At 54.6% G+C, this 26486-nt stretch overlaps 1 protein-coding gene across 1 annotated transcript in view; it reads right to left on the reverse strand.

The window, feature by feature from the left end:
• Window positions 1-26486, reverse strand: part of GLI2 (GLI family zinc finger 2) — a 254979-nt gene that overhangs the window by 14839 nt on the left and 213654 nt on the right. The window contains exons 5-9 of the mRNA XM_010342171.3: window positions 22620-22805; window positions 9311-9512; window positions 7664-7877; window positions 6240-6362; window positions 2948-3082 (exon numbers count right to left, since the gene is read on the reverse strand). Coding sequence (XP_010340473.3) covers window positions 2948-3082; window positions 6240-6362; window positions 7664-7877; window positions 9311-9512; window positions 22620-22805 — 860 coding nt within the window. The remainder of the gene's footprint in view (window positions 1-2947; window positions 3083-6239; window positions 6363-7663; window positions 7878-9310; window positions 9513-22619; window positions 22806-26486) is intronic.

The raw sequence follows: 26486 nt of genomic DNA on the forward strand, positions 1-26486 counted from the left end.
TTCCAATCAGTCATCAAACTGACCATCTATACTGGGCAAAGGCATCCCATGCACCCCAGCCTGGGCTCAGGGCTCTGGGGTGAGACGCTCCCAGGCTGCATTAACAGTAGGCACTAATTAACCGCAGCGAGGCAAGCGTCCCATAGTGGGTGCGTGAGAAGCCTCTCCTGAGCTTGTCCTATTGTTTCAGAGGTTTGTAAATAACATGTTTTGTTACAACAGAAAAGCAACACATGCTCATCTCTATTTTTGTATTGACCCATGAGATAATGGCTTTGTCCCCTTTCCACAAAGGCACGGGGAGTTCAGCGGCCTGCCCAGGGCCCTGGCAGGCGATGTGGCGGGGCCAGATCTGACCTTAATGGCGGGCTCTGGGCACTGCGTGGGGGTCACCCTGGGAGAAAAGAGCCTAGGTGACTGAAGCGGGAAAGCCAGCGTAGCACGACTAACCCCGCTGCGTATCTCGGGTCAGGCAGGGCTTTGCTTCCCCACCCCGATGGCGAGGCCAGGACACTCAGGTCTCGGAGGCTTCCCCTTCCTCCTCTGTTCTTCACTTCCTCCCAGCCCCCCTCCCACAACCTCTAGACCCATACCGGGATGGGCTAGAAGTGCAAACTACACATCAATTTCAAAGACTTAGAATGGAAAAAAAAAAAGAATATACAATATCTCAATAATTATGTTTTCTATTAACTACCTGTTGAAATAATATTTCAGATATATTGGGTTAAACAAAAAATATTAAAATGAACTTCACCTGTTTCTTTTTGCTCCTTCTAAAGGAACTCCTAGGACATGTAAATTACATGGGTGGCTGGCATTTGTGGCCTGCAGTATTGTTCTGCTGGACTTTCTGCTGTGGACCTTTGCCACCTGCAAGGCTGTCCTGAGAGCCAAGCATCAGGCACTGGCAGTGCCTTGCCCCAGAGGACAGAAAACTGCCAGGTCCTCACACCCTATGCGACTGGCCCCATTGTCATGCATACGAATGGCCTGTTGGAGCATGTGAAATCTACAGCGCTTTGAACTTCCAGAGAAATCTGATCATATTACCCTCACTTTCCATTTTTAAAGCCTTTCAAATGATAAAATGCTTCCTGATAATGCCTTTCATTTTTTTCTTATTGGTTTACTTAGCAACAAATTGTTAATAATCGACCCGGGGCTTCAGCTCGCCTGTGCGCCTGTTCCATCCATCTTTCCAGGGAGCAGAGAGAGACAGATAGAGACAGAGCTGGGTGAAGGGGTCTGCTTTTTCCAGGGCCTGGTGGACGTGGCCACTTAGAGCTGTAGGACAGTCCAGCGCATTGGAAGAAGCCCCTGGCTAAAGCCCGTCCTTCCAGGTTGGGGACCCTCAGCCTTTGAGGAAATCCATGCCTGCTGTTTGGGGCTGACCCACTTATCACAGAGCACGTCTTTGACATCCTCATCTGCATGCTCTGGCTTTGGCCTTCCCCTGGCCTGAGAGGCTGTCTCCCTCTCTCCTCCTTTCATCTAACTGATTTGTTCTGCAACTCACGACTCCATGGCCCCTGCTCCAGCTAGGGCTTGTTTAGCCCACAGAGGTGGCGTAAGTTGAAAAATTAAGTCTGAGATCCAGAAGAGCTTAGATAAGACCTTGGTTCACCAGTTCTATGTCAGCTGCACTCCTTTGCTGGGAAATTCTGGTCTTCTGGGTGAGAACGGTGTTTGGGAGGAAAAACTCCAACACAAAAGAAACCTACAGTATTTGGGAGCAAGTTGCATAAACAGAAGAAGCAGAGGGAGCTGGCGTGTCCTAAATGCTAAGTTCACAGAGCTGGGGAGAAGCAAGCACCTCTGGGACGGCTTCTGAATATGAATAGGAGACGGTGCACACGTGTGTGTGCATGCACATGTAGGCTTCTCTGCTCTTCCCAGCAAGCGAGCTACTCATTTAGTGAGTTCGTCTTTACAGACACTCATTCACCAAGGAATGTGTGTTGGGAGTTGGGAGGGGGCTTTCTTGAATTTATGTTCTTTTCTGGATGGAGAAGAGAGAGCCATGCAGGGGTGGTGTGGGGAGCAGGAGGAGGCAGGAGGGAGCGGCTAGATGCAGAGTGCCTGAGAGCCACTAAGTGCTGATGAACATGACTGAGCATCCTGGGGGGCAGCGTCACCCCCCTTTACAGGAAAAAAATGAGGCTTGCAGAGGTGGAGTCGTTTGCTCAGAACCACGCAGCTGGTTGTGGTGGGGGCAGGTTTGGAGCCAGGTGTCTCCCACGCCGAGTCTCCGCTCTGCGCGTTGCACACATCACCCTGACTGCCACATAAGGGATGCTGCAGTATAAGAGTTTGCAGTGAGACCAAGGGGCCTACCCTGAAGGGCTCGCCGGCTCCCATGGTCGTCTCTCATTGCCTGAGCCGTCAGTACTCAGGCATTGTTACACAGCCTCCTCTCTGATCTCGGGGTAGACACCCACCTGCACCCATATCCACTGGGTATCTGAGAACAGTCTCCAAGAGTAAATGGTCAACTCCTTCTGTCATGGGAGAAGCTTCTTTCATTTATTATCTGGTAGATGCTGGCTAGTTTAACTAATTGTATTTCCCTCTTTGCACTGGCTATTAGGAATCTCACAAAAGAAATAGTCTATAGTACAGAGACTCTAGCTCAAAGCGCTCGGTTTTTAACAGGAACTCTATTCCTGATTTCATTGCATTGTTCCCTTTTTCCTGATAGTCACTTTTACTTATTGTTTCTTTTAATCTCTTGTATTAGATATGTATTGGAAGCTGTTTTTAAAACAGGCAGGGCACACATAAGTAATCATGTCTCCAACTTGCAGGGGATGTGGCCCAGACATCTCTGGGGGCCTGTTCCTCCAGCCCCTTTTCTCTAGTAGAGACCCAGGCAGGCTCAGCATATCCTGCGTGGCCTGGGCGGTCCCCCGGTGGGCGGGTTGCTGGGTGGGGCTCGGCGGCTTACGTGCACCAGCTGCTCCTGGGTGTCGTACTCCTTGGTGCAGTCTTCCCAGTGGCAATTGGTCTCATAGATGACCACCTCGGCCTCCTGCTTGCAGTCATCCCTGTCCAGGTCTTCCTTGAGGTCAGCCAGCTGCTCCTGGGAGAGGGGAAGGGCACACCCACATGAGCCGTGTCCAGACACCTGGCCCTGAAAAGAGGTCGCTGTTAGCCCCATGCATTCTGTTACAGGTGTGGATGCAAGTGTGTGCGTGCACACACACGCGCGCACACACACACGCTCTCTCTCTCTCTCTGTCTCTCTCTCAGGAGGCTTTTTAGCGCCTTTCCTCAGCTCAGCCCCTGTCCACAGCTCTCCCTGTCAGATGGCCTGTCCGGGGCCGCTCCTTCTTCCTCTCTAGTGCCCTCTTGTCCTTGTTAAGGTGTTCTATCACCCCCTGGGTCTACTCCATGCCAGGAGAACAGGAGAAAGGCGGGGCGGGGTCTTTTGTCTGGCTTGATTTCCGCCGTGGGGAACCAGTTTTTCTTGCCACAGCGCTAACACACGGGCATCTGCATGATGTGATTGTATGACGGGGAGAATCTGCCGCCCTCCCCATGAACACAGTGTGCTCAAGGCTGCCTAGGTCTGGACTTGGGTCTCCAGACCACATTAGGGCCCATGAGGCCATTTTAAGGAGGTGAAGGAAAGACCCCTGAGACATTCCTTCACCTGATCACAGGTACCTGAGATCCTTTCACCTGATCATAGGTGCCTGAAATTCCCTTCAAAGGGGAGAGTCTTTTGCTCTCAAACTGGCAATAGGCTGAGAATTAACCTGCAAGACCATCCCCACCCTCACAGATGCTAACCAGGGCCACCCTCTGAGCAGAGGACATGAGGACAGGCAGGTACCTGCCTGGGGTTGGGGCATAGAGAGAGGCTCAGATGCCCCAAGTAGGGACAGAAAGCCTGCGGAGGGCCTACAGGGGCTGTCGAGGAATCCCCAGTATTCTACTGGTTTCCTAGGCAGGCTGGGAGCAAAGCCAGGCACAGAGGCAGATGTGACCAAGACTTGCTTCACATTTCAAACTCTCCAAAAACAGCAGGAAAATGTGTTTCCAAATAGCCTCTGGGCAAAACATGTATAGTCAGGCTCAGGGGGGTGAGTGACCTCGCCCCATAGTCAAAAGGCCTACCGCTCACTGGCTTCGGAGACTCAATAAGGTGCCACAGCCGCCCAGGTCATGGTCTCACTCCTAAAGCTGAGTCCTTTCTGGGAGTGGCAGAAAGTAGCCTCAGGATGCCCTACCGTCAGTGGAGACTCAAACCCCAACTGATTTTTCCATAAGAGCTGCAAACACCTCTTCCAAGAAGGGGTCCTGGTTGTTTCTCAGAGGACTTTTCAACTGATCCACTTGTGCTGAACAGGAAGGCAACAGCATGTCAGACGATAGCTCCGGGGGCGACACTGGGACCACAGTCAAAGGAAGGTGTGGGAGCATTTCCTTTCCAGATCTTTAGCAATGGGATTGTCTGGGGCTGTTGGGTGAAACTGTGGGGAGAGCGGACCAGAGGGCCTCCTACCACCCTGTCCACACTATGAGAAAACCTGGAAGTCAATGTGCTGTTTCCACGGGCTGCGCGACCTGCTTACTCGGAAGACTTGGAAAGCTGACAGGTCACACTCCAATCAGAGGGCAGCACAGAGGTATGCAGGGCCTCAGGGCATCCTTCTAGCCTGCGATTTCAAGGGCTTCAGTAGAGAAGGTTCATTATGCTGCAATTTCTGCCACTGGAGAGAAAGCCCAGCCATTCACCTTACAAATGAGTCAGGGAGCCCTTGTTCAGTGAATCAGGGCACTGAGTGACAGTGGGACAACCTCCTCATGATAAGGAGCTTTCCTTACTGGCACGTGTGCAGAGCCAGACTGGGCAGGCAGGAGGCCTTGTGTGCACAGCCTGGGTTGGAGGGTGGGCATAGGGCCCCACTGGCATGTGGCCATGGGGCTCCCAGGTGCTCAGTGTCTGCCTGCTGGCCCCATCCTCGCCATTCCGGCATGTTTATCTTCCCTGGATATGTGCCGTCCTCATCAATTTCATCAGCCCCTGATGATGGTTGGCCTCGTGGAAACCATGCATCACGCTGAGACTGGCTTTGGTGTCAGCAAAGGGAGAAGAATTTGTCACCAACCCCTCTGTTTGCCTGACAATAACAGGAGCCAATATTTCATGAAAATTAAGTGCCTAGAGCGTGCCTGATGGCTCACAGTTTTGATAAAGGATGGTCGGCAGATGCAGGGAGATGGGGAGAGGAGGCCCCGAGCATCCTTGGTGCCCAAGCTGGGGCTTCTGTAGTAACCGATGGAGACCTGGCCACCATGAGAGGGCTTGGGGGGCCGGGGGCTTACTTACCAGGTCAATAGGTACACCATGGCTTTTACAAGACAGGCCCCTGCTCCAAGAGTGGGGGCTGCCTACGTGCTGTCTTGGAGTGGAAGAGTAAGTGGCAAGGTTTCCAAAAGGACCAGTGCAGGGACTGGGGCACAGGATAGGCCGCAAGGGGCTGTGGGCTGCTCCGCTCTTCTCTCCCTCACCACGCCACTCACTGACTCAAATGTGCATTGAATCATTGGAAAAGACTGTGTCAGTGACTGCACACTTGTGCAAACCCTGGTGACATGGAACCCAGTCAGGCACTTCTCCCACAGTGCCACCTCTCCAAAGCTTAGAGTGCAGACAGGGAGACAAATGGGCACACAGCATATGCCCTGAAGTGACCCGTGAGCTAGGCTGGGTGTTTGGGCCTGGAGCTAAGTCCTATTACCCAGAAGAATCAGGAGTGTCTGAAGAGGCAGTGAAGGAGCCAGGGGGGCGCAGGTAGAGTTCCAAGAGTGAGAGTAGCCTAGACGCACCTGAACCATTCCAGGGACATGAGCAACTCAGCTAGGCTGTGGCTGGTGCTGCTCACAGGTCAGGTGTGGAGAGAGAGATGGATGCAGCCTGAGACAGGAAGGATGGCTAGGCAGAAGTTAATTCACCCACTCAGCCACTCACCCACCCAGCCACTCACCCACCCACCCACCCACTCACTCATTCATTCACCAAGTGTGTGATGGGTATGTAGTATGTGCAGAATGCTGGGAACACAGTGGTGAGACAGTCACAGCTCAGCATTCCCACCCAGTCCTCCCCGGGTCACTCATTCATCCATGCAGCCAGGCAGCAAGCCATCTGTTCACCACCAAGGTACAGCCCCAAGGCAGCCCACAGGCCTGGTCCTAGCTGGAGGGTGGTGTGGCAGGCGGCAGGTTACCTGCGTCAGTGCCAGAGGGGAAGCCGGCCGCAGGCCCTCAGGCTCGGTCTTGACCTTGCTGCGCTTGTGAATGGCGACGGGGTTGATGGTGCTGCTCACAGCCGACTCACTGCTCTGCTTGTTCTGAGGGAGGGTGTGGAGGAAAGCCTGTCACTCAGGGGCAGGGCAGGGATACCCCACATTCTTTTGGACTTTGGGATCTCCCTGCACAGACCATCTGGGCTAACTCTGTGTTTAAAGTATCAGAAATAGAGTGCCCAGCTCAGTCCTCCTGCCAGGAGCATGTGCCCTGCTACAGGAGAGCTCCCAGACCTCGGCATGCCAACCCCATCTCTCCACCTCTGCCTCCCCCAGGCTTCTGGGAAATGGGAAAAAGACCTTCTCTTTGGAAAATGCAGGGCACGCTTGCCCTTGTTCTGATGAGGCTCAACTTCTCAGCCCTCCAGAGCAGGGCACACTGTGGGTCTGAGAACAGGGCGTGGCCAGCCCAGAGCCTGGGTCATCAGGAGAACGGTTTAGGGCCTATAAGGTGGTATTTCTAGAGCTGACAGCCACCATCAGGGGAAGGCTCTAGGGAGCCACCAGGAGCCCTGTAGTGGAAAGGGAGGACATTCTGGAACGGGGGACACTTCTAGAGGCCGTGGTGTCCTATCTTCCTCCCAAGGATGTAGCCACATCCAGGCTCTGCCATTTGCTGGTGGGTGGCCGGGGGTGGCCCCTTCACCTCCAGCGCCATCATAGTCAGTGCTCCCAGGTTCCGGAGCCTATGGGGGCTCTGCACACATGAGCTCGTACCCCACCTAGGTGCCAGGAACCCCACCTTGCGGATAAGTTAGTGCAGGCTGAGAGAGGAAAAGAGATTCGCTGGTTTCAGCCAAGTTAGGATCCCACAGATGGTGTGACTGGTGCTAAGGTCTGTGCCTTTTCATCTCCTTATCTGTAACACAAGACTTCATTTGCCAAATAATAATGGCACCTAGGATGTGCCACGCACCGTACTAGGATGCTCAGGCATGCTCAAGGCCCGTTGGAAAGGTCGAATGAGGCAGCATATGAAAGCCTGCTATAAATGCATGCTCCGTAACTAAACTGCACAGTGTTATAATGATTCACTCACCCACCCATGACATGTGCTGGGCGGGGAACAGCTCCACGGTGCCAGGCCCTGGGAACTCGAGGCTTTCCCCATCTACTTATTATGCTTCTCGGACAGGAGACAGCAGAATTGAGAAGCTGCAAGCCTGCCATGGACTGAGCCCAGGTCTCACCCTTTCTGTCATGTGGCCTCTGCCCAGAAGGCACTCCAGCAGCCAGAGATGAACCCAGAGTCCCTCCATAAGTTCTAGGCATGAGCTGGCAATAAACAGCCCTCGTGTGGTCTGGATGAGTACCCAGTGGCCGTCCTGGCCCCTGCACCCACCTACCTGGTTGGTGTCACTCGGACAGTTGTTGCTGCTGCTGAGCTGAGTGGGCGTGGCATTGACGGAAGTGAGGGCCATGGGCTGCTGAGCCAGGAAGGTGGGTGAGGGCTGGATCAGGGGTGGTGTGTGTCCAAAGGCTGACCCCAGACCCCTCTGCTGGCTCAGAATCTGCTGGTAAGCCACAGGGTTGATGGGGTGGGGGAAGGTGAAGGCTGGGCTGCAATAGAGAACAGACGAGGAGGTGGGGGTGGGGCATCGGGGGCCCTGTTAGGTTAACACTTCTTAGACAGAGAGAACCTTGCTCAGGGGATAGGAATGGGCATGTTGCTAGCCCCACCATCACTGTGGCTTCCTCACTCAAGAACCAGCTGTGGCTCCCTACTGCCTGCCACTCACCTTCTGTGATCAGCTCCCAGGTTCTGCCCTAGGATGCAGCTTTCACCCCCGGCAGGCTGACCCCCAGCAGGGACCAGGCTCCACCTCATCCCCACACCCCGGCCCCTCCACTGCTGTGATACCTAGATATATGCCTGCATCACTGCTCCCTGACTACGTGAACCCCATGAGGCCTCGGATTCCTGTTCTAATGTCCCCTCATCCAGGAATCATGCCATGAGCCCTCCAGCTTGCATTATTCTCCTCTTGTTACTGCACTTTAGGCCCTGTCACACCACTTGCATTAGAGTCACTCTTCACACAGCAGGATACCAGAGAAGGATTGGCGACCCCTGTTGTTGAACCATAAAAGACACTGTGGCTTCCTCCTGCTTCCTCTCGCATCACGTGCTGCCAGGTGGGCTGGGACCCGGCAGCCATGTTGTGAGGACACTCAAGCAGCCCTAAGCAGAGGCTCACAGACGAGGAACTAAGGGCTCTGCTGAGAGCCCTGTGAGGCCATCCTGGCCCAGCCAAGCCTTCAGCGGGCTGATGCACTGGCTAATAGCCTGACTACAGCAACCTGAGAGAGCTGGAGCTCAGCTTGTCTCAAATTCCTGACACTCAGAAATGGAGTGAGATAACAGTTGCTTGTGGTTTTAAACTGCTAAATGTTGGAGCAATTCATTAGGCAGCAAAAGAAAAAAAAGACACTGGTTATTCCTTCTATCTCCAGGGCCCTGGGGCAACCTCTCCTGACATTGCTAACACCACCTGGCATCTCTCGGAGGTGCTGTGGAGGCATGTGAGTTTCAGTCAAGCTGGCTGGGGTCTGAGTCCTCAGTCAAGAGCAGCACAGAGAGAAGAAGGGTGGCTGGTGCCAGTGAGCTGCCATGATGTGGCTACAGAGGGAGGCCTGCTGCCAGCCCAGAGGCTTGCGGACAGCACGAGCCACGTCCATGTCACATTTTGTGTGGTCTCCAGGGTTGGCCAACACTTGGCTGCTCCCCGAATTCAGTGAAATACTAGGAAAACCACCTTCGACCGCAAACACCTTTGATTTCACGTTTGAGTCATTCATGACAGTCTTGGTCCATGATGTGCTCAGATGTGATCAATTTGATCACTATTGGTTTTGAATTCATAAAAAACGTGCAAGTATGTGAATGCACAAATGCCACAAGTCCCGTCTTTCTCTTCAGGTTAAAAGCAGCCACTGAAAAGCCAGGCCCTCCCCACCAGGCCCTCAGCCCTCTGCTTGCGGGCAGGGCTTACCTGAGGGTGCCTGCCGACAGGTGCCCATAGGAGCCGCTGGCCGCTGAGCTGCTGCGGGAATTGTTGATGTAGGCCACCAGCGAGTTGGGTGAGGTGCGGATCATCCGCTGTAGGTCCAGGCTGGCGTCTGAGAACGGGGAGATGGACAGCGCCCGCTTGCGGCTCAGGCGGGGCGTCACCCGAGGGCTGGAGAAACGGGACACTGTGGGACAGCCAACACAAGACAGGTCAGCATCACTGGGGATGGGGGAGGGAGTGACAGGTAGGCAGGGGACAGGAAGAGCCTGTGAGGATGGTCTAATAAGAATTGCAGCTCCGCCAACTTTCCAGTTGTGGGCTCTTAGACAAAGAATGTTACCTCTCGGTCTCCGTTTATTGATCTGTAAAATGGACTGAGTAGCACAAGGCATGGTGAGGACTGGAGAAGTGAATGAATGTAAGGTGTTTGGACAAGTGAATATGAGCACTGAGCAGAGTGTCTTTACCATTAGGTGCAGAGACCAGGGCTGGAACCCAGCAATGCTTATCGCATGACTGGAGTGTGCACGAATCGTAAGTGAGCAGCAGTTCGGTGGCCTCTCACCAAGGGAGCCCACCTGGGAAGCCAGCCCTAGGTCAAGAAACAGGGCTTGGCCAATGCCCATAGGCCCCCTGCATCTTCCAACCCAAGGGCAGCCGCTATCCTGGCTTAGAAGCCACAGCTTAGTGCTGCCTACTTCTGAGCTTTGTGTAAATGGAATTTTAAATATGCTTTCATATCTGGCCTTCCTCATCCACATGGTCAGTTTGTATGATTTATCCATGCTATGGTGTGTGGGAGATGCTCGCCCGTTCCCACTGCTATGGAGAATTCCATGGGGAGAGGAATGAATGGAAGTCAATGCTCCAAGGTCATGTTGTATCTGAAATCAACACTAAAGTGCATCCCTGATAGGGAGTTTGCCAAGCAGAGGCCTGGATGGCTGTGTGGACACATGGATATGCCCTCAGCCCTCGCCAGCTGCTGTCACACACCTACATGACTGCAGAAGGGAAGAGGGCTTGCCTCTGACAAGTGTACCCTGCACCCCAGGGCCACAGGCTCTTCCGCTGTGGTTCCAGACTGCGCTCCCTCACAGTGCCCCCATGAGGATTCTAGGTCTCTCCCCTGCACAGACAGTGGCCTAGAAACGGTCTGACAACATTGCTGGATGATGCTCCACATGCCAAGCCTCCCACCTTGTCCAGACCCTCCCAGAGCCAGTTTCTCTTTTTAAAGGGCTCTAATAGTGCCGACCACCAGGGTGGGCATGAGGTGTAAATTAGGTGATGCGTGAGAAGTGCCTGGCCCAAGGCAGGGCACAGTAAATGCCTGGGCCTGTCCTTGGCTGTCTGAACACCTGCACGGAGTAGCCTGTTCTCATGTCTTGCCGGCCCCTGCCCATCCATTCTCCTTTCCATGGCCTCCAGGTTCCCCATGGGCTGGTGGTGTCACCCATAAACGATGCTGGGGGTTGTTTAAGCACATCCATGTTTGTGCTCAGTTGTTCTGGGCTTATGATGACTGCTTTCCTCCCTTCTGCCTGCCCAGACCTGCTGAGACCCTGCCCGGGTGCTCCCTCCTCCAGGCAGGCTGCCCTGACTGCACGGTCTGGCTCAGTGGGCCTCCTGCTCACAGTCCACACGGCCCCTTGGCACTGCCAAAGCTTTCCTGATAGCTCTGACCACTGGCCTCAGGGCTACTCTGAATCATGCACGTGTCAGTGCCTTGTCTCCATAGCTGCAGGAGTACTGAGGGCGGGGTGTGATGGCCTGCAAGCCTCTGAGCCCCCACTCCATACATACCAGTTCCCAAGAAGACTGTGTGAGGGCAGAGCCCACACCCACCTACTGAACAAGCCACATGCCCTGGGAACCATGCTGGGCCCTGGGGGCTACCATGCCCGGCCCAGTCTCACGCTTGGCTGCAATTCTGAGAAGACCTAGGGATCCCTGGGGAGGCTCTTTCCTGCCAGGCCACCAGGAGAAGCACCTCTCCAAGGCATGGAGAGGACAGAGGACATCCAGGACCATTGGGCCAAAAGGGGCTTCCAGGGTTTTCTCTCCTAACGGCCTCTTTAACAGGATGAGGGGAGTCTGGGGTCACAGAGGGGAGCAGACAGCAAGCAGCCTGGGATGAAGGGACTCTGGGTAGAGGGACAGAGACCTGGGCTGGACCAGTGGCCTGCGGTGGGGTGACGTGGGGGCTGCACACTGGGTACCCCGGGCTGGATCCGTCAGTCAGCTGCATGACTTGGGGCAAATTGTTTTACCTGTCACAGATTCCAGGTCCTCATCAATGACTCCAGCATAAAACAAGTCCCCTGCCAGCTCTGGGGTTACTTTGACCCAATGGGATGATGGGTAGGGAGGTGGCCCGGGCACTCCAGAGGGGCAACAGTTGGGACGCTCATGTGACCCAATACTTGGTAATCTTTATTTTCTACAAGAAGAGTTAAGTGATTTTAGGAAAGCTCCCAGTTGAAAAAAAAAAAAGTGGAGTTAATCAGAACATTCTTTTCTTTCGACATCCTTGTAAGCTAAACTTTTGGCTTTTGCTGTTTATTCTATTGGGCTACAAAGACTGGAGCTTACAGACATTTTAGTAAGCAGAGCTACAGTGGGTACACAAAAGATTCTCCACAGATCCTTCTGGGGATGCCCACTTGTTCTGACCCCACAGAGGGGCCAGGGCACAGCAGGTAACTCAGACAACTCCTTTCTCTTATGGCAGGAAGGATCCTGGGCCACCTGCCAGAAGACAAAAGGAGGCATGGAGGCCTATGGAGTAGGCAACTCCCCAGCAAGGCCAGAGGCTGCACTACAAATGTCACCACCCACTCTAAATAGGGATCCTAGACAGCAAACAGGGGCATCCTAGCTGGAATGTGCTCCTCTAGTGCAGAGTCTGCATCCCGGCCGGAGTGTGTTCCTCTAGTGCAGTGTCTGCATCCCGGCCGGAGTGTGTTCCTCTAGTGCAGTGTCTGCATCCCGGCCGGAGTGTGTTCCTCTAGTGCAGTGTCTGCATCTTGGCTGGAATGTGTTCCTCTAGTGCAGTGTCTGCATCCCGGCTGGAGTGTGCCTCTCTAGTGCAGTATCTGCATCCCGGCTGGAGTGTGCTCCCCTGTTGCAGCATCTGTATCCTGGCTTGAGTGTTTCTCTGCTGCAGTATCTGCATCCTGGGTTTAGTCTGTTTTTCTAGTGCAGCATCTGCAACCTGGCTGGAGTGCACTTCTCTGCTACAGGATCTAGATAAACACCTGCTTCTGAATTCTTATGCAATTAATGTTTCAGTGACAACCGCTGCTAGCGACGCTTAGACCCACTGACTCATTTAACAGCTACCACCACCCTCCAAGCAAACCGGATTTGCAGATAAGCAAGTATGCTTGGGAAGTTAGTGACTTGCTCAAAGTCACAGAGCTACAGAGGCAGGACTTCAACTCAGGTCCAAAGGAGCCCTGCTGTCTGGAGTTTGTGAGGACTCAGTGTGCCCTCTGTCCATCTTCAGAGAAGTCAGCTAAGGCCCAGGGCCAGAAGCACGTCCCCTCCCACAAACAGTTTTCGACCTCCCATTTTCAGTGGCTCTGAAGAGTGAACCTTCTCAGAGCCAGCTGCCTCCTCGTCTCCTCCTATCGGCAAGGCAGCTCCCGCTCAGCACAGCCAGGCTCACACTCCTGACCTGTGCCTGAACCAGCTCTTCCTACAGCTCTGAGCTCAGCACATGCCTGCCACTTGTACACTGGCAGAGCGGGAGACCCAGGAGCCAGCCTTCCCTCCTCCCCTCCACCACAGTGGAACCCGCTAATGTGTGGGCTCATGAACGCTTCTCAAAATCTCTCCTTTCATACTCCAGCCCCAGCATAGCCCACCACTTGCCTGGATCATTCTGGAGCCCTCAGCTAACAGCTGTCCAATCCACAGTGCTCACGGCAAAGAGAGAGAGATTTTCAACTCGGAAACAGGATCGTGTCCCTGCCCTCTCCCCAAAACTTTCCAAAGCTCTTCACTGCTATTACAAAGAAGGTCTAGGAGGTGGCCTGTGGGGTGCCCTCACTCCAGCCACCGCTCTCCTTCCAGCGCCTCCTCCCTATCACCTGCACTGGGACTTGCGCATGCCGCTTGCTCTGCCTGCAGCGCTCTCTCTGCTCAGACCTCAGCCGAGTCGTCACCTCCCTTGGGACACCCTCCCTGACCTCCCTAAGTCAGGCAGATCTTCCCTATGCTCAGGCCTCTCTCTGCAAACAAGGGTGGCTCTGGTGAGCTTTCATCCTCTGCTTGCTCCTATCTTTCTCACCATGCATTAGGGACTCAAATCGTTATCCCGCCTGACCATCCCCAGCACTCCAATACAGCTGGCACAGCCATAAGCCCAGTGGGAGGTGCCAAGGGGTGACCCATGGCACACACAGGACACGCTGAGGAAGAACAGATGCACAGTCACCTAAAGACAGCACTTACTTAATGCTGTCATCACATGCTCTAGGACTCCTCCTAACTTTCAAGTGTTAGGTAATTTAATCTTCACCACTGCCCCATAAAGAAGGGACTGTTATGCTCATTTTACAGAAGACAAAACAAAGGGCATGAAGTAACTTGCCCAAGGTCCAGGGACACCAAAACCACCTGCCACAGGGCCTCATGCCCAGGGTGCAGAGGAGGAGAGGTGTCTCGGGGCGGCCGGGCATATGACTGCGAGAAGGCACAGGGAGGGTCCCCTGAACGGGAGGGGGCCCCAGGTGGACACACACACACACACACACACCCCAGGTGGACACACAGACACACCCAGGTGGACACACACACCCCAGGTGAACACATACACACACCTCAGGTGGACACACTGCCCCCAGGTGGACACACATATACACACCCCAGGTGGACACACACACTCCTAGGTGGACACACACATACCCCAGGTGGACACACACACACACACCCCAGGTGGACATGCACACACACTGCAGGTGAACATACACATACCCCAGGTGGACACACATACATACACACACACACATACGCTAGGTGAACACACACACCCCACATGAACACAGACACACACACATACTCCAGGTGGACACACACACATACACATACCCTAGGTGGACACACATGTACACACCCCAGGTGGACACACATATACACACGCTCCAGGCAGACACACACATACATACACACACACACTGCAGGTGAACACATGCACACACACAGCAGGTGGACACACACACATACACACACACACATACTCTAGGTGAACACACACCCCAGGTGAACACATACACACACCTCAGGTGGACACACTGCCCCCAGGTGGACACACATATACACACCCCAGGTGGACACACACACTCCTAGGTGGACACATACATACCCCAGGTGGACACATACACACACACCCCAGGTGGACACACGCACACACACCCCAGGTGGGCATGCACACACACTGCAGGTGAACATACACATACCCCAGGTGGACACACACACATACACACACACACATACTCTAGGTGAACACACACCCTAGGTGAACACAGACACACACACTCCAGGTAGACACACACACACACACACATACACACACACACTGCAGGTGAACATACACACATACACCCCAGGTGGACACACACACACACACCGCAGGTATACACACACACACACACACACACACACACACACACACACACACGACGCAGAGGCTCATAGACAGGCTCTGCCACTAGCCTGTCAAGCCTGTCACGTTGTGGCTTCCTTGGAGCACATTTACTTAGCTTTCCTGAGCCTTTCTTTCCCCATCTGTACAATCAGGGCAGCGTGGCTTGCTTTGCAGGGCTGTTGTGAAGACACATAGAACGCCAAGAATAGTGCCTAAAACCCAGCAGGCATTCCAAAATGAAACTGCTAATGAATGTGGCTTCTTCAAGGGCTAGGAGGACTGTTCCAAGGGGCAGGGCGAGCCTCCAGTTAATAATGGAGTGAAGGACAGCAAGTCTAGGAGTGAAGATTGGGGCACGCAGCAACGCAGCTGTCATTAGACACTCATTCCCCCGCTTCTATTCGGCGTCCTCTCAGCTTCTGGGTTCTTATTTACTGAGTCCACTCCCTGTCAATCCCCACTTCAAAGGAAACGCAGAGAAGGATGCAGAAGTGAATTCTCTGAAAGATTCCTGTTACTTACAAACGGAGTGGCAAATGCGGAAATGTGAGGAAAAACCATCAAACATGATACAAAGCAAGAAACCCACACACATCTTTGTAATACATTTTTTTAAAAAGATTCTGCTGCTAATATTTGGATTCCCACCCTCTTGTGTGCCCCTAACAAGAGGAAACAGGCCAAATCTGACAGTGATATTCATCTCTGTTATCCCCGCCTCTCGTGGGAAATATGTTTATTAATGCACCTCTTCCCTTGATAAATTACTAAATAGAAAGAAAAGCCTGGCACTCATTTCCCGTGGTTTCTCCTGTGATTTATGACCGAGAACACGGAGTAGTCATCTGTGGATGCGCCTGTTTTAATGCCGGTCGGCCACGGGTGACTGGCCACCTGCCCACCCTCACCTGGGTGGATGCCGACACCACCTGCCTCTGGACCCTGCTTCACCCACTAGTGCTTTCTGCTGCTCATTCGCGTGTTCATTCATTCATCCGTCAGCCCCTCCCTCATGCAGTGCTGAGAGTATGCCAGGCATTGGTTGGACATCATGGGGACTGCAGGCAGGGAAGACTGACCCTGCCCTCATGGAAGCTCACCGTGTAGGAGAGAGGTGAAGACTGCCCCGAGGCACCAGGCAGGATTTGCAAGGTGCCATCTAAGCAGGATTATTCTAGAGAATCCCCAGGTGGTCAGGAGGGAGATCATTGCTTTCCCTGAGGCAGTGGGAAGGGGAGGACATGTAAGAACAGGCCCTGGACGCAGGCTGACCCAGGTTCTAACCCCGCTTGCACACTTTGCTGTGGGCAAATCACTGGTTGTCTCATGCAGAAGATGGGCTACCCACCCCAGGGGTGCTATGGGCTGATAACCAGCGTATCATCTGTAGCTGTGGGTGGACTTCCAGAGAGTTGGGGCTGGGATCCTCCCAAGGCCTGCATGCCCAGGAGCCTGGGCTGAGGGGCAGGAAGAAAGAGCTTCATCCTGGCACCGGGTCCCGGGAGCCTTCTCTGTGCCAGATGCCGTCCTCAGCCGGGGGCTGGGATGTGCTGTCACCAGGGCCCGCAAGACACAGCCTTGTAGTAGGCCTCGGGTGCCCTGAACCCTCACTGGCTAAAACGTGTTCCTTACATGGCCCAACTCTCTCACCCAGGTATTTTCTGGCTCACCGAGGAGATGCTCTAAGGAAATCCGGCCTGAGGACCTTACTGCCCCCACACCTAGCCGTCCGCAGCCCTCTCGCCCCATCTGATCGGGGAGTAGCAAGAGTCTGCGTCATGGAGCAGGAAGCTCAGAGTTGCAGGCAGCACGGCCTTGCTGAGTGAGGAAGAGAGAGAACGCAGGCTCCTCACCTGTGAAGCGGCTTCGTGAAGCCAACGCGGGGGACAGTTTGTGTGGCTTTACCAGATAACCCAGAGACACCGCTGAGCCTGTACACAGCCCCACCGCCTCACACAGGGACCTGCAATCTGCCTTCCTTTGCCTCAGTCTCCCTTCCTGCCTCAGGCCAGGCAAGGGATCCTGCCTGACTTGGGCCTCTGGCAGCTCTCCACCAGCTCTTCCTGCCTCTCCGGGTTTGATCAATGTAATTGGTTTCTGAAAACCTCCTGGATCCGCAGGCGGCATAAAGAATAGGCATCAGAATGGAGGTGACATCCGAGCCAAATTAGTGTCAATGTGACAATAAAATGCACGGTTTGGAGGAAGTATGAGCTGTAAACAGACAACATTTCCATCGGAAACATCTCAATCTTCTCAGTGTGGTGGAGGGGGGAGGGGGCGGCTGTTCCGTTGTTAAATCACCAATATTCAACAGCATAACATGAGAAAATTCCATTTGAGGGCCCGGCTGACAACCGGTGAATTCCCCGCTCTCCAGGGAGCTGCTCAGCAGAATGATGACCTTCGTTCCCTGACTGGTTCTCCATCACCTTCCCATGCAGCAGCGCTCCTGTCTTCCTGCTGTAAATCAGGCCCCCTTTAAGAACAGGAGGAAATGGGCCTTCACCCACCACCAGGAGACCAGGGAAGAGGACTTTATCAGAGCCTGGGAAATCCGTCTGTCCTGCCTGCACCCGGCCTCAGCGCCCTGGGAGGAACGCAGGGCTTGGCTTTCCAATCCCACAGAACCCACAGAGGCCTCTCTAGCTTCTGGCCTTTCTTCCACCACTGCAGTGTGTGCCCAAATGCAGGCTGCACGGATGGCCCAAATGAGGTTATTTGAGGTTCGATGGAGGCAGAGACAGGAACATTCTCCTCAGACAGGGATTAGGTTTTCCATTTCAGGAAAAAATACAAAGTTCCATTTTAAGGAACATTTATTTAACCCCCAAAGGTGAGTCTGTTAAAAAAAATATTATTAAATACACAATTGTGCAGGTGGCAGTCAGCTAAGGTTTGCAAACGGGTGTGCTGGGGACAAGGTCCTGCGGGATGAGGACCCACGTGGAGTTCCCACCCACCTCTACCCGCTCGCCTTCCAGCCTGGCAGAGCCCTCTCCATGCCTCAGCTGGACACTCAAAGCCTCCGGAAAGTTCTCTCCCCTGCAGTGCTCCATCCTCTGGGTGCTGCGAAAGGAGGCTGGGGTGAGATGGCGTCAGGTAAGGACGGGCATTCTTGGTCCTGGCCAGGAGTGCACGGAGGGTGCGCTGGAGTTCAGGCACCAGGAAGGCAGGGCTTGTGTGCCGCTCATGAGGCATCGCGTCCCTAGATCTAGAACTGGTCCTGGTACATAGAAGGTGCCCAATCAACACCTCCTGAATCGGCCAGTGTGTGTGCAAGAGACATAGAGACAGAGAAAGAGAGAGAGAGAAGGCCTGTTCTCCTGGGCATGAGCTCTCCAGGCCCCTGCGCCTGCACAGAGCTCACATGCTCAAGGTCATGTGCATCGTGGCTTCCTGGTGTGAAGACGTGTTCCTCAGAGAGAGCCAGGCCCTTCCACAGGTCTCCTGCACTGCACTGCTGGCGCCATGGATGGCCTACACAATTTTCTCAATGAGAATTTGAGCAAAACGAAAACTAGTGGAAACGCCCACTCACATTCTCTGCTGGGTGGTCTGGAGCTTTCTGGGAGGGACCGGCACAGACCCATGCAGCAGGGACCCACCTTTGAAAACACCTCCCCAGCTCCAATGGTTCACGAGAGGGGAGTGGCCTGGGGGACACCCCAGAGACAGGTCCAGGCTCAGACAGATTTGGGCCTGGCTGAGAGCCCTGGTGTTCGTTTCAGCGTCTCCTAGAGACACACGAGTAACCATCCACACAGACATCAGAGCTGGGTGGAATTGCAAAAAGCATTTTTAAAAGTTGAAGTGAAAGCTCTGGTTCTAGTTGAAAATGGTTTTGGGGAAAAATGCATGAAGTAGCAACAAAAATAGGAGATAATCCTGGACTACTCTGATTTTCTTGGATTGTAACTGGGAACAAAGAGAAATAAGTCATCTGCTTCTGAAATCCACGGATAAGAAAAATGCCCCCACCTCTAACCCATGCCGGAGTCGGAGAAACTGATATCCCTCCTCAGGCCGACTCTGGAATCTGGTGATGCTTCCCCCCACCCCTGCATCCTGAAGCCAGATGCGTTCCCAAGGCGGAAGCGGAGAAGGCGCGGCGGGTGGGGTGTGATGAATTAACCAGCAGACGCTGGAGGGCTGGGAGCTGTCGTGCTGACTGTTGAGCTAACCGCTGCACTCCTTTGCCTTCCTGCTTCCTGGAGATGCTCAGCCCCAGAAGCTGCCAAATTCTGAGCGCCTAGAAGACGAAGCCGCTCCCCAGCCCCTTCCAGTCCCCTGTGAGCCAACAACTATGTTCCTTGAGTGGTCCCTTCCTTGGCTGGAGGGCATCTTTCCATCCCAGGGTCTTTTCTAAGTGCCATTCACTCATTCATTCACTCACCTGACAGACACTGAGGAGCTGCTCCTGGCCAGATGTGCTCCCAGACCTGGCGGGGTTGGCCGTCTGGCCATATGTAAGGAGAAGTCCCAGCCAGTTCCAGTGGGGGGTGCCTCGGGTCCCGCTAGTACAGTGGAGCTAGCTGGTGGCTTGAGAGGCCTGGAGCTGGATTCTTGTGGGGTCTCAGGAGAAGGCCTAGGGCACCATGCATTGAACACCGTGTAGGAATGAGCTCGGAGAAGTACCTGGGGCCCTGCAGGTGGCGCAGTGCATGGCAAGACTGCAGCGTGCAGGTGGCGAGAGGTGAGCTGGAGAGGAAGACCTCTGGATGAGGGTGCTAAAGTCTGAATTTTATCCTGAGGGGGCTAGAGGTGGTACAGACTGAGCACAAGATGGATAAAGAGGGGGACACTAGGTGAATAGCAGTCATGGAGCAATGCTACAAGGGTGACATGTCACTGGCTGGCCTGGGAGGGGTGACACATCACACTTGGAGGCCTGGAGGACAGGATGGGATGGATGGGAGACGGCAAGGAAAAGGTCTGGGAGGACCGGGGGCTGGGCCTAGGCGGCAAGTAGACAGAGCTGCCTACGATGAAGACACAGACTCCTGCAAGAGGCAGTGGACAGATCCACTGCTGTGAAGAGGCCTGCGCCAGCGTTGTTCCACACCTGCCGTATGCCAGGCACTGCGCCAGGCTCACACGTGCCATCTCAGTCAACGTGTTTAATCCACGCAGCTCTCAGGGCTTGGGATCGCCACCCCACACCGCTTCGGTCCTGTCACCAGCTAAGTCCGGCTACCACAGCGAGGACATCGTGCAGCCAGGCCTGGCCTAGGCCTGCCCTGGAGCTCGCTGAACAACTTCTCCCCTCTGGCTCTGACCCAGCTGCTCTGAGCCCAAGTCCACCTGGCCTGGCCGGCCTTCCCCGGGGCCAGGGCTCATGGCTGGTCAGGCGCATGTGCTGTTGGAAACTGTACCCCAGGGAAGGGCAGATGGTGCTGGTAACAAACAGAGCAAGGCCTGGGGCGAGCTGCCAGATGTTGGGAGCCCATGTGCTCATCTTAAAGTAAGGAGCGTATCTCTAGCCTCAGGAAGTGGCTAAGGGAGTTACATGGAAGAATGTGTATAAAAGCACAGAAGAGAGGCAGCTTACATTCCAATTCACTGTCTCTCACGTGTGTGTGCGCATACACACACACACACACACACACACACACACACACACAGAGCAGACGCTCATGCTGCAAATCACTGGATGACTCCTGGCTGCCTGGCTTAGCCTTTCCTGCTCTGTGGGGACATCTGCCTCATCTTACCCCACTCAGCCATGATTTCTCTGCCTCGTCCACTTTCCTATTGGCCCTATGCCACCCTCAGGCCTTGCAGGAAGGATCCTGCTTGGAGGAAGCTGACATTTGGGTGTGGCTCTTTGCACACGATCCTTCATGCACTAGGCTGCTGTTTGGTTTCTAATATCGGCAAGGAGCATACTTAGCATACGACTTTCTCTCAGCACCTCTGATACCTCACTGTGGCTCGTGGGAGCATCGTGTAGGGCTGCTGAGAGGAGAGGGGAACAGAGCATATGGATGTATGTGTGCTCAGAGGGACGTCAGTGTCCTGCAGAGATGACCGGTGTCATTGAACACCTGCGTGGTATGCTTAATTCTGGACTAAACGCCATGCTGGGGAAGGCAAGGAAGAACAGGACAGACACAGGGACCACATTCTGGTGGCATCCCTGAGGCATGCTATGGCCTGGCGAGGACCACACCCATGAGGGGTCAGCCTTGGAGGTCTGCCACCCTCTTCTCAGCAAAACTCTTCCTGGGAAGCAGGAGATGCTCAAGATAGCTGAGGAGCCATGTGAGGCAGTTGCTATAAGTATTAGGTAGGACAGGCAAAGAGTGAAGTAGGATCCCGAGGAGGGAGCTGTCCCAGTGACTGAGGGGGACAGGGGACAGGGAAGGAGGAGGCTTCCAGAGAGACGTCCTGGAGGAGGCAAGATGTCAGCCAGGCCTTAGGGAAGTGAAGGGCTCCCCTGGGAGAAGCCCTGGGGGAGGGTCAGGGTGAGCAAAGCGGCGGGGGGCGCCCACCCTGAGTCTCATGGCCCCGCCTGGCCCCACATGACTTCCTGCCAGCCGCTCCGCAGGCGGAGGGGCACTGACTGGGGGATGGGAGGGGCGCTGAGCCTTCCATCGTCTCCACTCTTCCTTGAGGGGGACTCCATGCTGACCCCAGGGCTCACGGTCAGGGGGTCACAGGCATCCCTTTGAAAGCAGCTGTGAGGATGGGATTTGGTAGGTAGGAAGGACTTGGTGTCTAGCAGGCACCAAAAGCTTCATCTACCCAGGATACCTGACTTCCCTCCTTCCCACCTACAGCTTCCCAGCTCAGTCACCAACTCCATCCTTCAAATGCTCAGGCCCGAGACCCTGCGGTCAAGTTCAACTCCCCTTTCTCTCAACTCCATATTCTAGCTGGGAGCACATCCTGTGGCTCTACCTTCACCGTCTTCCCGAGCCCTGGCCCCTCCTCCCCACCTCTATCAACTGGACCCCCGGCCTCCATCTTGCCTCCAAATCAATTCTCACATCAACACGGAGGGAGATTCTGTCTGTGAGTCAGTCAGATCTCTTTTCTCCTCTGCCCAGCCTCATCTCCAGTGAAAGCCAGCCTCTTCCGAGGTCTGCTGGTTGGCAAGACCCCACCCGGAAACTCTGGCTGCACCCCCATTCCCACGCCTCACCGCCCGCTCTGGCCTTCTGGCTGTTTCTTGAGCTCGGCAGGCCCACTGCTGCCTCAGGCCCTTTGCACTGCAGTCTCCTCTGCCTGGAGCACTCACCCCCAGATTTCAACTTTCCAGTGAGGCTTCCTCTGACTTCCCCATTCCAAACTGCACCCTGCCCACCCAGTGCCCACTCCTGGCCCCTGCTTTGTTTCCCGGTCCATTTGTAGTTGGCTACTTTGACATGTAATTCCCAGAGCTGCCTAGCATCCGTTTCTCCCCATTGCACTGTAAGTTCCGGCTCCGTTGGCTGTGGTGTCTGTGATGCTTACAACGCTTTGTGACCCGTGCTGACTCAGTCAGTGTTCAGACTCAGTGCCCTGGAAGGCATCAGAGTACAACCCAACCTCTCCTTAAGGGCCATCGTCCCCAAAAGAAACAGCGAGTGACCTCCTCAGCCTCAAGGGAGAACCCACTGGCCCCATCCTCAGCCCCTCGGGGCTGGCACTCACCGTCCACTGGGTTGAGGTAGTCATGGAGATGGGGTGCGCTGGCAGCACCCGCACTCTGCATCAACAGGTCCCCGTAAGGTGCGGGGTGGCCCGCCACGAGGGTCATCTGGTGGTAATAGTCTGAGGGGGTGGTGCCTGGAGCAGGGAGGCCAAACAGACCCCTCTCCTTAAGGTGCTCCTGGGCCACTGTGGGCAGAGGAGAGAGAAAGAAGCCGTCAGAACCTGGCACTGGCCACACCTTTTCCTGCCAAAAAAAGAGAAGAGAGAAACGCACACCTGGTGTGGGGGGTTCTTTCCTCAGCACTTCACCCCCACCACCCCACTGTCTGCATTGCGATGGTCCTGGGCTTGGCCAGCAGGAGCTGGGGTGTTGCTGCTGAAGGAGACCAGATCCCGACTTCCACACTCCTCCATTTCACCAGATTCATAAAACAATCTCTTCCTCCCCTGCCTCTATGCCCCACAGAATCCTGGAGCCCCAGGCCAGCAGGAACCATGGTCCAGCAGAGTCTTTAAAGTTAAAAGGAGGTGCAGACAGAGGCACCTTGGTGGCTCATGGCTGGGCCAAGTCAGTCTGTGCCTGAACATTCAGGGTGAGATGGCTGAATGTGCTGGCCATCTCATGTGAGAACAATGTGAGAACATTCTCGGGGCACCAGGCCTAGCCAGATAAAGCTCCTGGCCTGCCTGTGTCCTTATCCCTGCAGCATAGAGCCTCGGGGCTGCCTGCTTCAGCCTTGAGGTCGGCCCTACCCAGGGCTTAGGCAAGACACAGCGAGGACGAAATTCAGAGCATCTGAGGGAGGCTGGCCCTCAGCAGGGCGGTGTCAGGAAACGAACGGGAACTTGGAAACCCAGCACCTGCATCGAGAGTCCACAGGTGTGCAAAGAGGGCAGTCTGAATCCAGGGAGCAAGCTCCTAACCGCTGTGCGCCACAGCATCTGTGACCAGCCTCGGCAAATTCCAAATGAGCTCTCATGCACTTGGCAGAGAGAGGAGACCAAGCCATGGAAGCTGCCGTCCTCTGCCTCCTTCTCGCCAGCTCCTGCTGCATCTCCCGAGAGCCCAGGCCTCCAGCCAGGCTGATCGCCCACGGCCTCTGCCTCCCCTGTCCATGCCTGAAGTGCCCTCCCCTACTCCTTCCTGCCTACTCGCCTTCCCCCAAAGCCTTCTCTGGAGATACCATTTGTCCCAGTCACATATGGTCTGGCAGACACTGCCTCGGATCGCTGATGAGCTTCCAAGCCTCACATGGCAGGCTCTGGGGCTGGTACCAAGCAGGGCACACAGGACTTGAGTTCAGACCTCCTGCCAGCTGCTCTTGAACCTGATCTGCCATCCTCGGTCCCTTAGCAGCTTGGCCCAGAGCTGGTGAGGCCTCAGGGTATCTGGTCTACTTCCTGCAGGAGTCAGGGCCATGCAAATTAGCCAGGTGCCTGCTGTGTCGTGGGGCTGTGGGTGGGTACGCTGGTGTTCCAGGAGCTACCTCAGTGTTATCTGGAACTCACGCATAGCATGGTGCTCCATCAGTCGAAGGCCTCTCCTCCAGGGGCAGCTCCGTCTCGCCACCTCTGGCTCCTAATTTAAAATTTTTTTTTTCACAGACAGGATCTCACTCTGTTGCCCAGGCTGAAGCGCAGTGGTCACTGCAGCTTTGAACTCCTGGGCTCAAGCGATCCTCACACCTGGCCTCCGCAAATACGGGGATTACAGGCATGAGCCACTGTGCCCAGCCCACCTAGCTTTTCCTGGGCTGCACTGCAGTGGGTGGAATTCAGCGTCCCTGGTTCCTGAGCATTTCCAGGAGGGTGCTCTGTTCCTTCCTTGCTCCCATGGACATCTATCTGGGCCCTCTGGCCCCAGCCCTAGGAGAGGTAGCCAGGTTCCTTCTGCCTCTTCCTTGGGAGCCCTGTCACTATGTGGATTAGTTTCCCGGGGAGGCTGTAACAGATTAGCATAAACTTGGTGTTAACTGTCGTTAAAACAACAGAACTTTATTCTCTCACAGTTCTGGAGGCCAGAAATCTGAAATTAAGGGGCTGGCAGGGCTGCACTCCTTCCAGATGCTCGAGGGGAAGATGGTTCCTCACCTCTTCCAGTTTCTGGTGGTTACCAGCGTCCTGCTCATGGCCACGGCACTCCCATCTGTGCCTCTGCCTTCACATCGCCTTGTCCCCTGTGACCCTGTATGTCCCTGGGTGGGCGTGAATGTGTCTGTCTTTTCTGTGTGTGCTTGTGGGGATACCTGTAATTGGATTTAGGACCTATGCAGGTAATCTGGGATGATCTCTTCAGCTTAAGGGCACTAACTTAATGACATCTGCAAAGCTTGCTTTTCCAAATGAGGGAATACTCACAGGTTTGGGGGTTAGGAGGTGGACCTGTCTTTTGGGGGGCACCCCTCAACCCATTGTTTAGGAGTAGCATGAAGGAACACGAGCCTGGTCACTGTCCAAGGGGACGAAGGCTGGGGAGTTGACAGTGTTAGTTGAGCTGGGCAGAACCTGACCTGTGTCCTCTCTCTCTTGGTCAGCCTGTCATGGGTTGGGCACGGTGCTCATGCCTGTAATCCCAGCACTGAGTCCTCAGGAGTGACGTGGACAGGGCTGGGCCCGCTGTCCTCGAGACATCAGCCAGGCAGCACAGGCCTCAGGGCACCTCAGCTTGCTTAAGGCCACTCAGGGGACACACGCAGAGTTCAGGGCTGAGTTCTGACCTTAAGAGGCCATTTCGGAATGGTGCCACATTCCGGCTAGCCATTTGCCAGCCCCCTGGCTACAGCCATTTGCCTTGCTTGGCTTCTCTCTGGTGAGGACCAGGCAAAGTGCAAGCCTCCATGCCAGGAAGATGAGTCAATGCTTCAGGGAGCCTTTCTGCACATTTGAAAAGCGGAAGCCTCTTTTTCATTGTGAAATTCCAGCTTGCGCATTCTCAGAGCCAGGTTTCTACTTCAACTCACAGTCACGCCCACCACTTGGAAGAGGATACATTCCTCTGGGGGAGAATGCTGGTAGCGGAGAATGCTGGAGAATGCTGGACCATGTTTCCCAGAGCCTCTGCCCATGGGGCTCTCAAGTTCAAGTTGCAAACGTCCTCTAGCCTGAGAGGTCAAGTCTCAGCTTCATGTATTCCGAGAAGATGCACTTGGTTCCTTTCAAGGATGGGAACAATGAGTGGCTAGCAGAGCGCTGTCAGGGGCGGCACCGGGCCACGCCATGCTGAGAATGGGGATGCACTTCCCAGGGAGACGGCATGGGTGGGACTGGTCCCGAAATATGCTGGCCATGAATATGTGTTTGCATGTGTCTGTCTGTCGGTGGGGCGGGTGAGGGCTAGAAGTCTAAAACTTTAGATCTGCTTTATGCATATAAAAACATATTTGTACCATGTGACCCTGCCCTTTTCTGGCTGAAATTAGTCACACCAGGGATGGCCATCTGATCTTTGAGCTGGGCCCATCAATTTTCTCTCGGACATCTGAACTGACAGACACAACGCCACAGCTTCATCGCTGGAGCCCAGGGCCTGGGCCGCCCCTTGGTGGCCTTGTATGTTAACCTACAAGGGGCAGATCTAGCAGAGATGAAGGCAGCAGCCGGCCCACCCCTGCACGAGACACCCCAACACAACGTCCCCTTTCTTAACACCGGCTTCTGCAGATGTTGGTTAATTACAACCAGTGGTTCTAATCCAGGACCTATCTGGATAGACCCTTACTGTTATTATGGTAAATCATACATGGTTTGCATGCAAAAGAGTGCTTACCAAGGGCTCTTTAATGAGCATAAAACCCAAAAAAGCTCGTAGTGTGTGAAGGAACACCAGCCTGGTCACTGTTGAAGGGGACTAAGGCTGGTGAGTTGACA

The sequence above is a fragment of the Saimiri boliviensis genome, chromosome 5, assembly GCF_048565385.1.
Source record: "Saimiri boliviensis isolate mSaiBol1 chromosome 5, mSaiBol1.pri, whole genome shotgun sequence".
NCBI lineage: Eukaryota > Metazoa > Chordata > Mammalia > Primates > Cebidae > Saimiri > Saimiri boliviensis.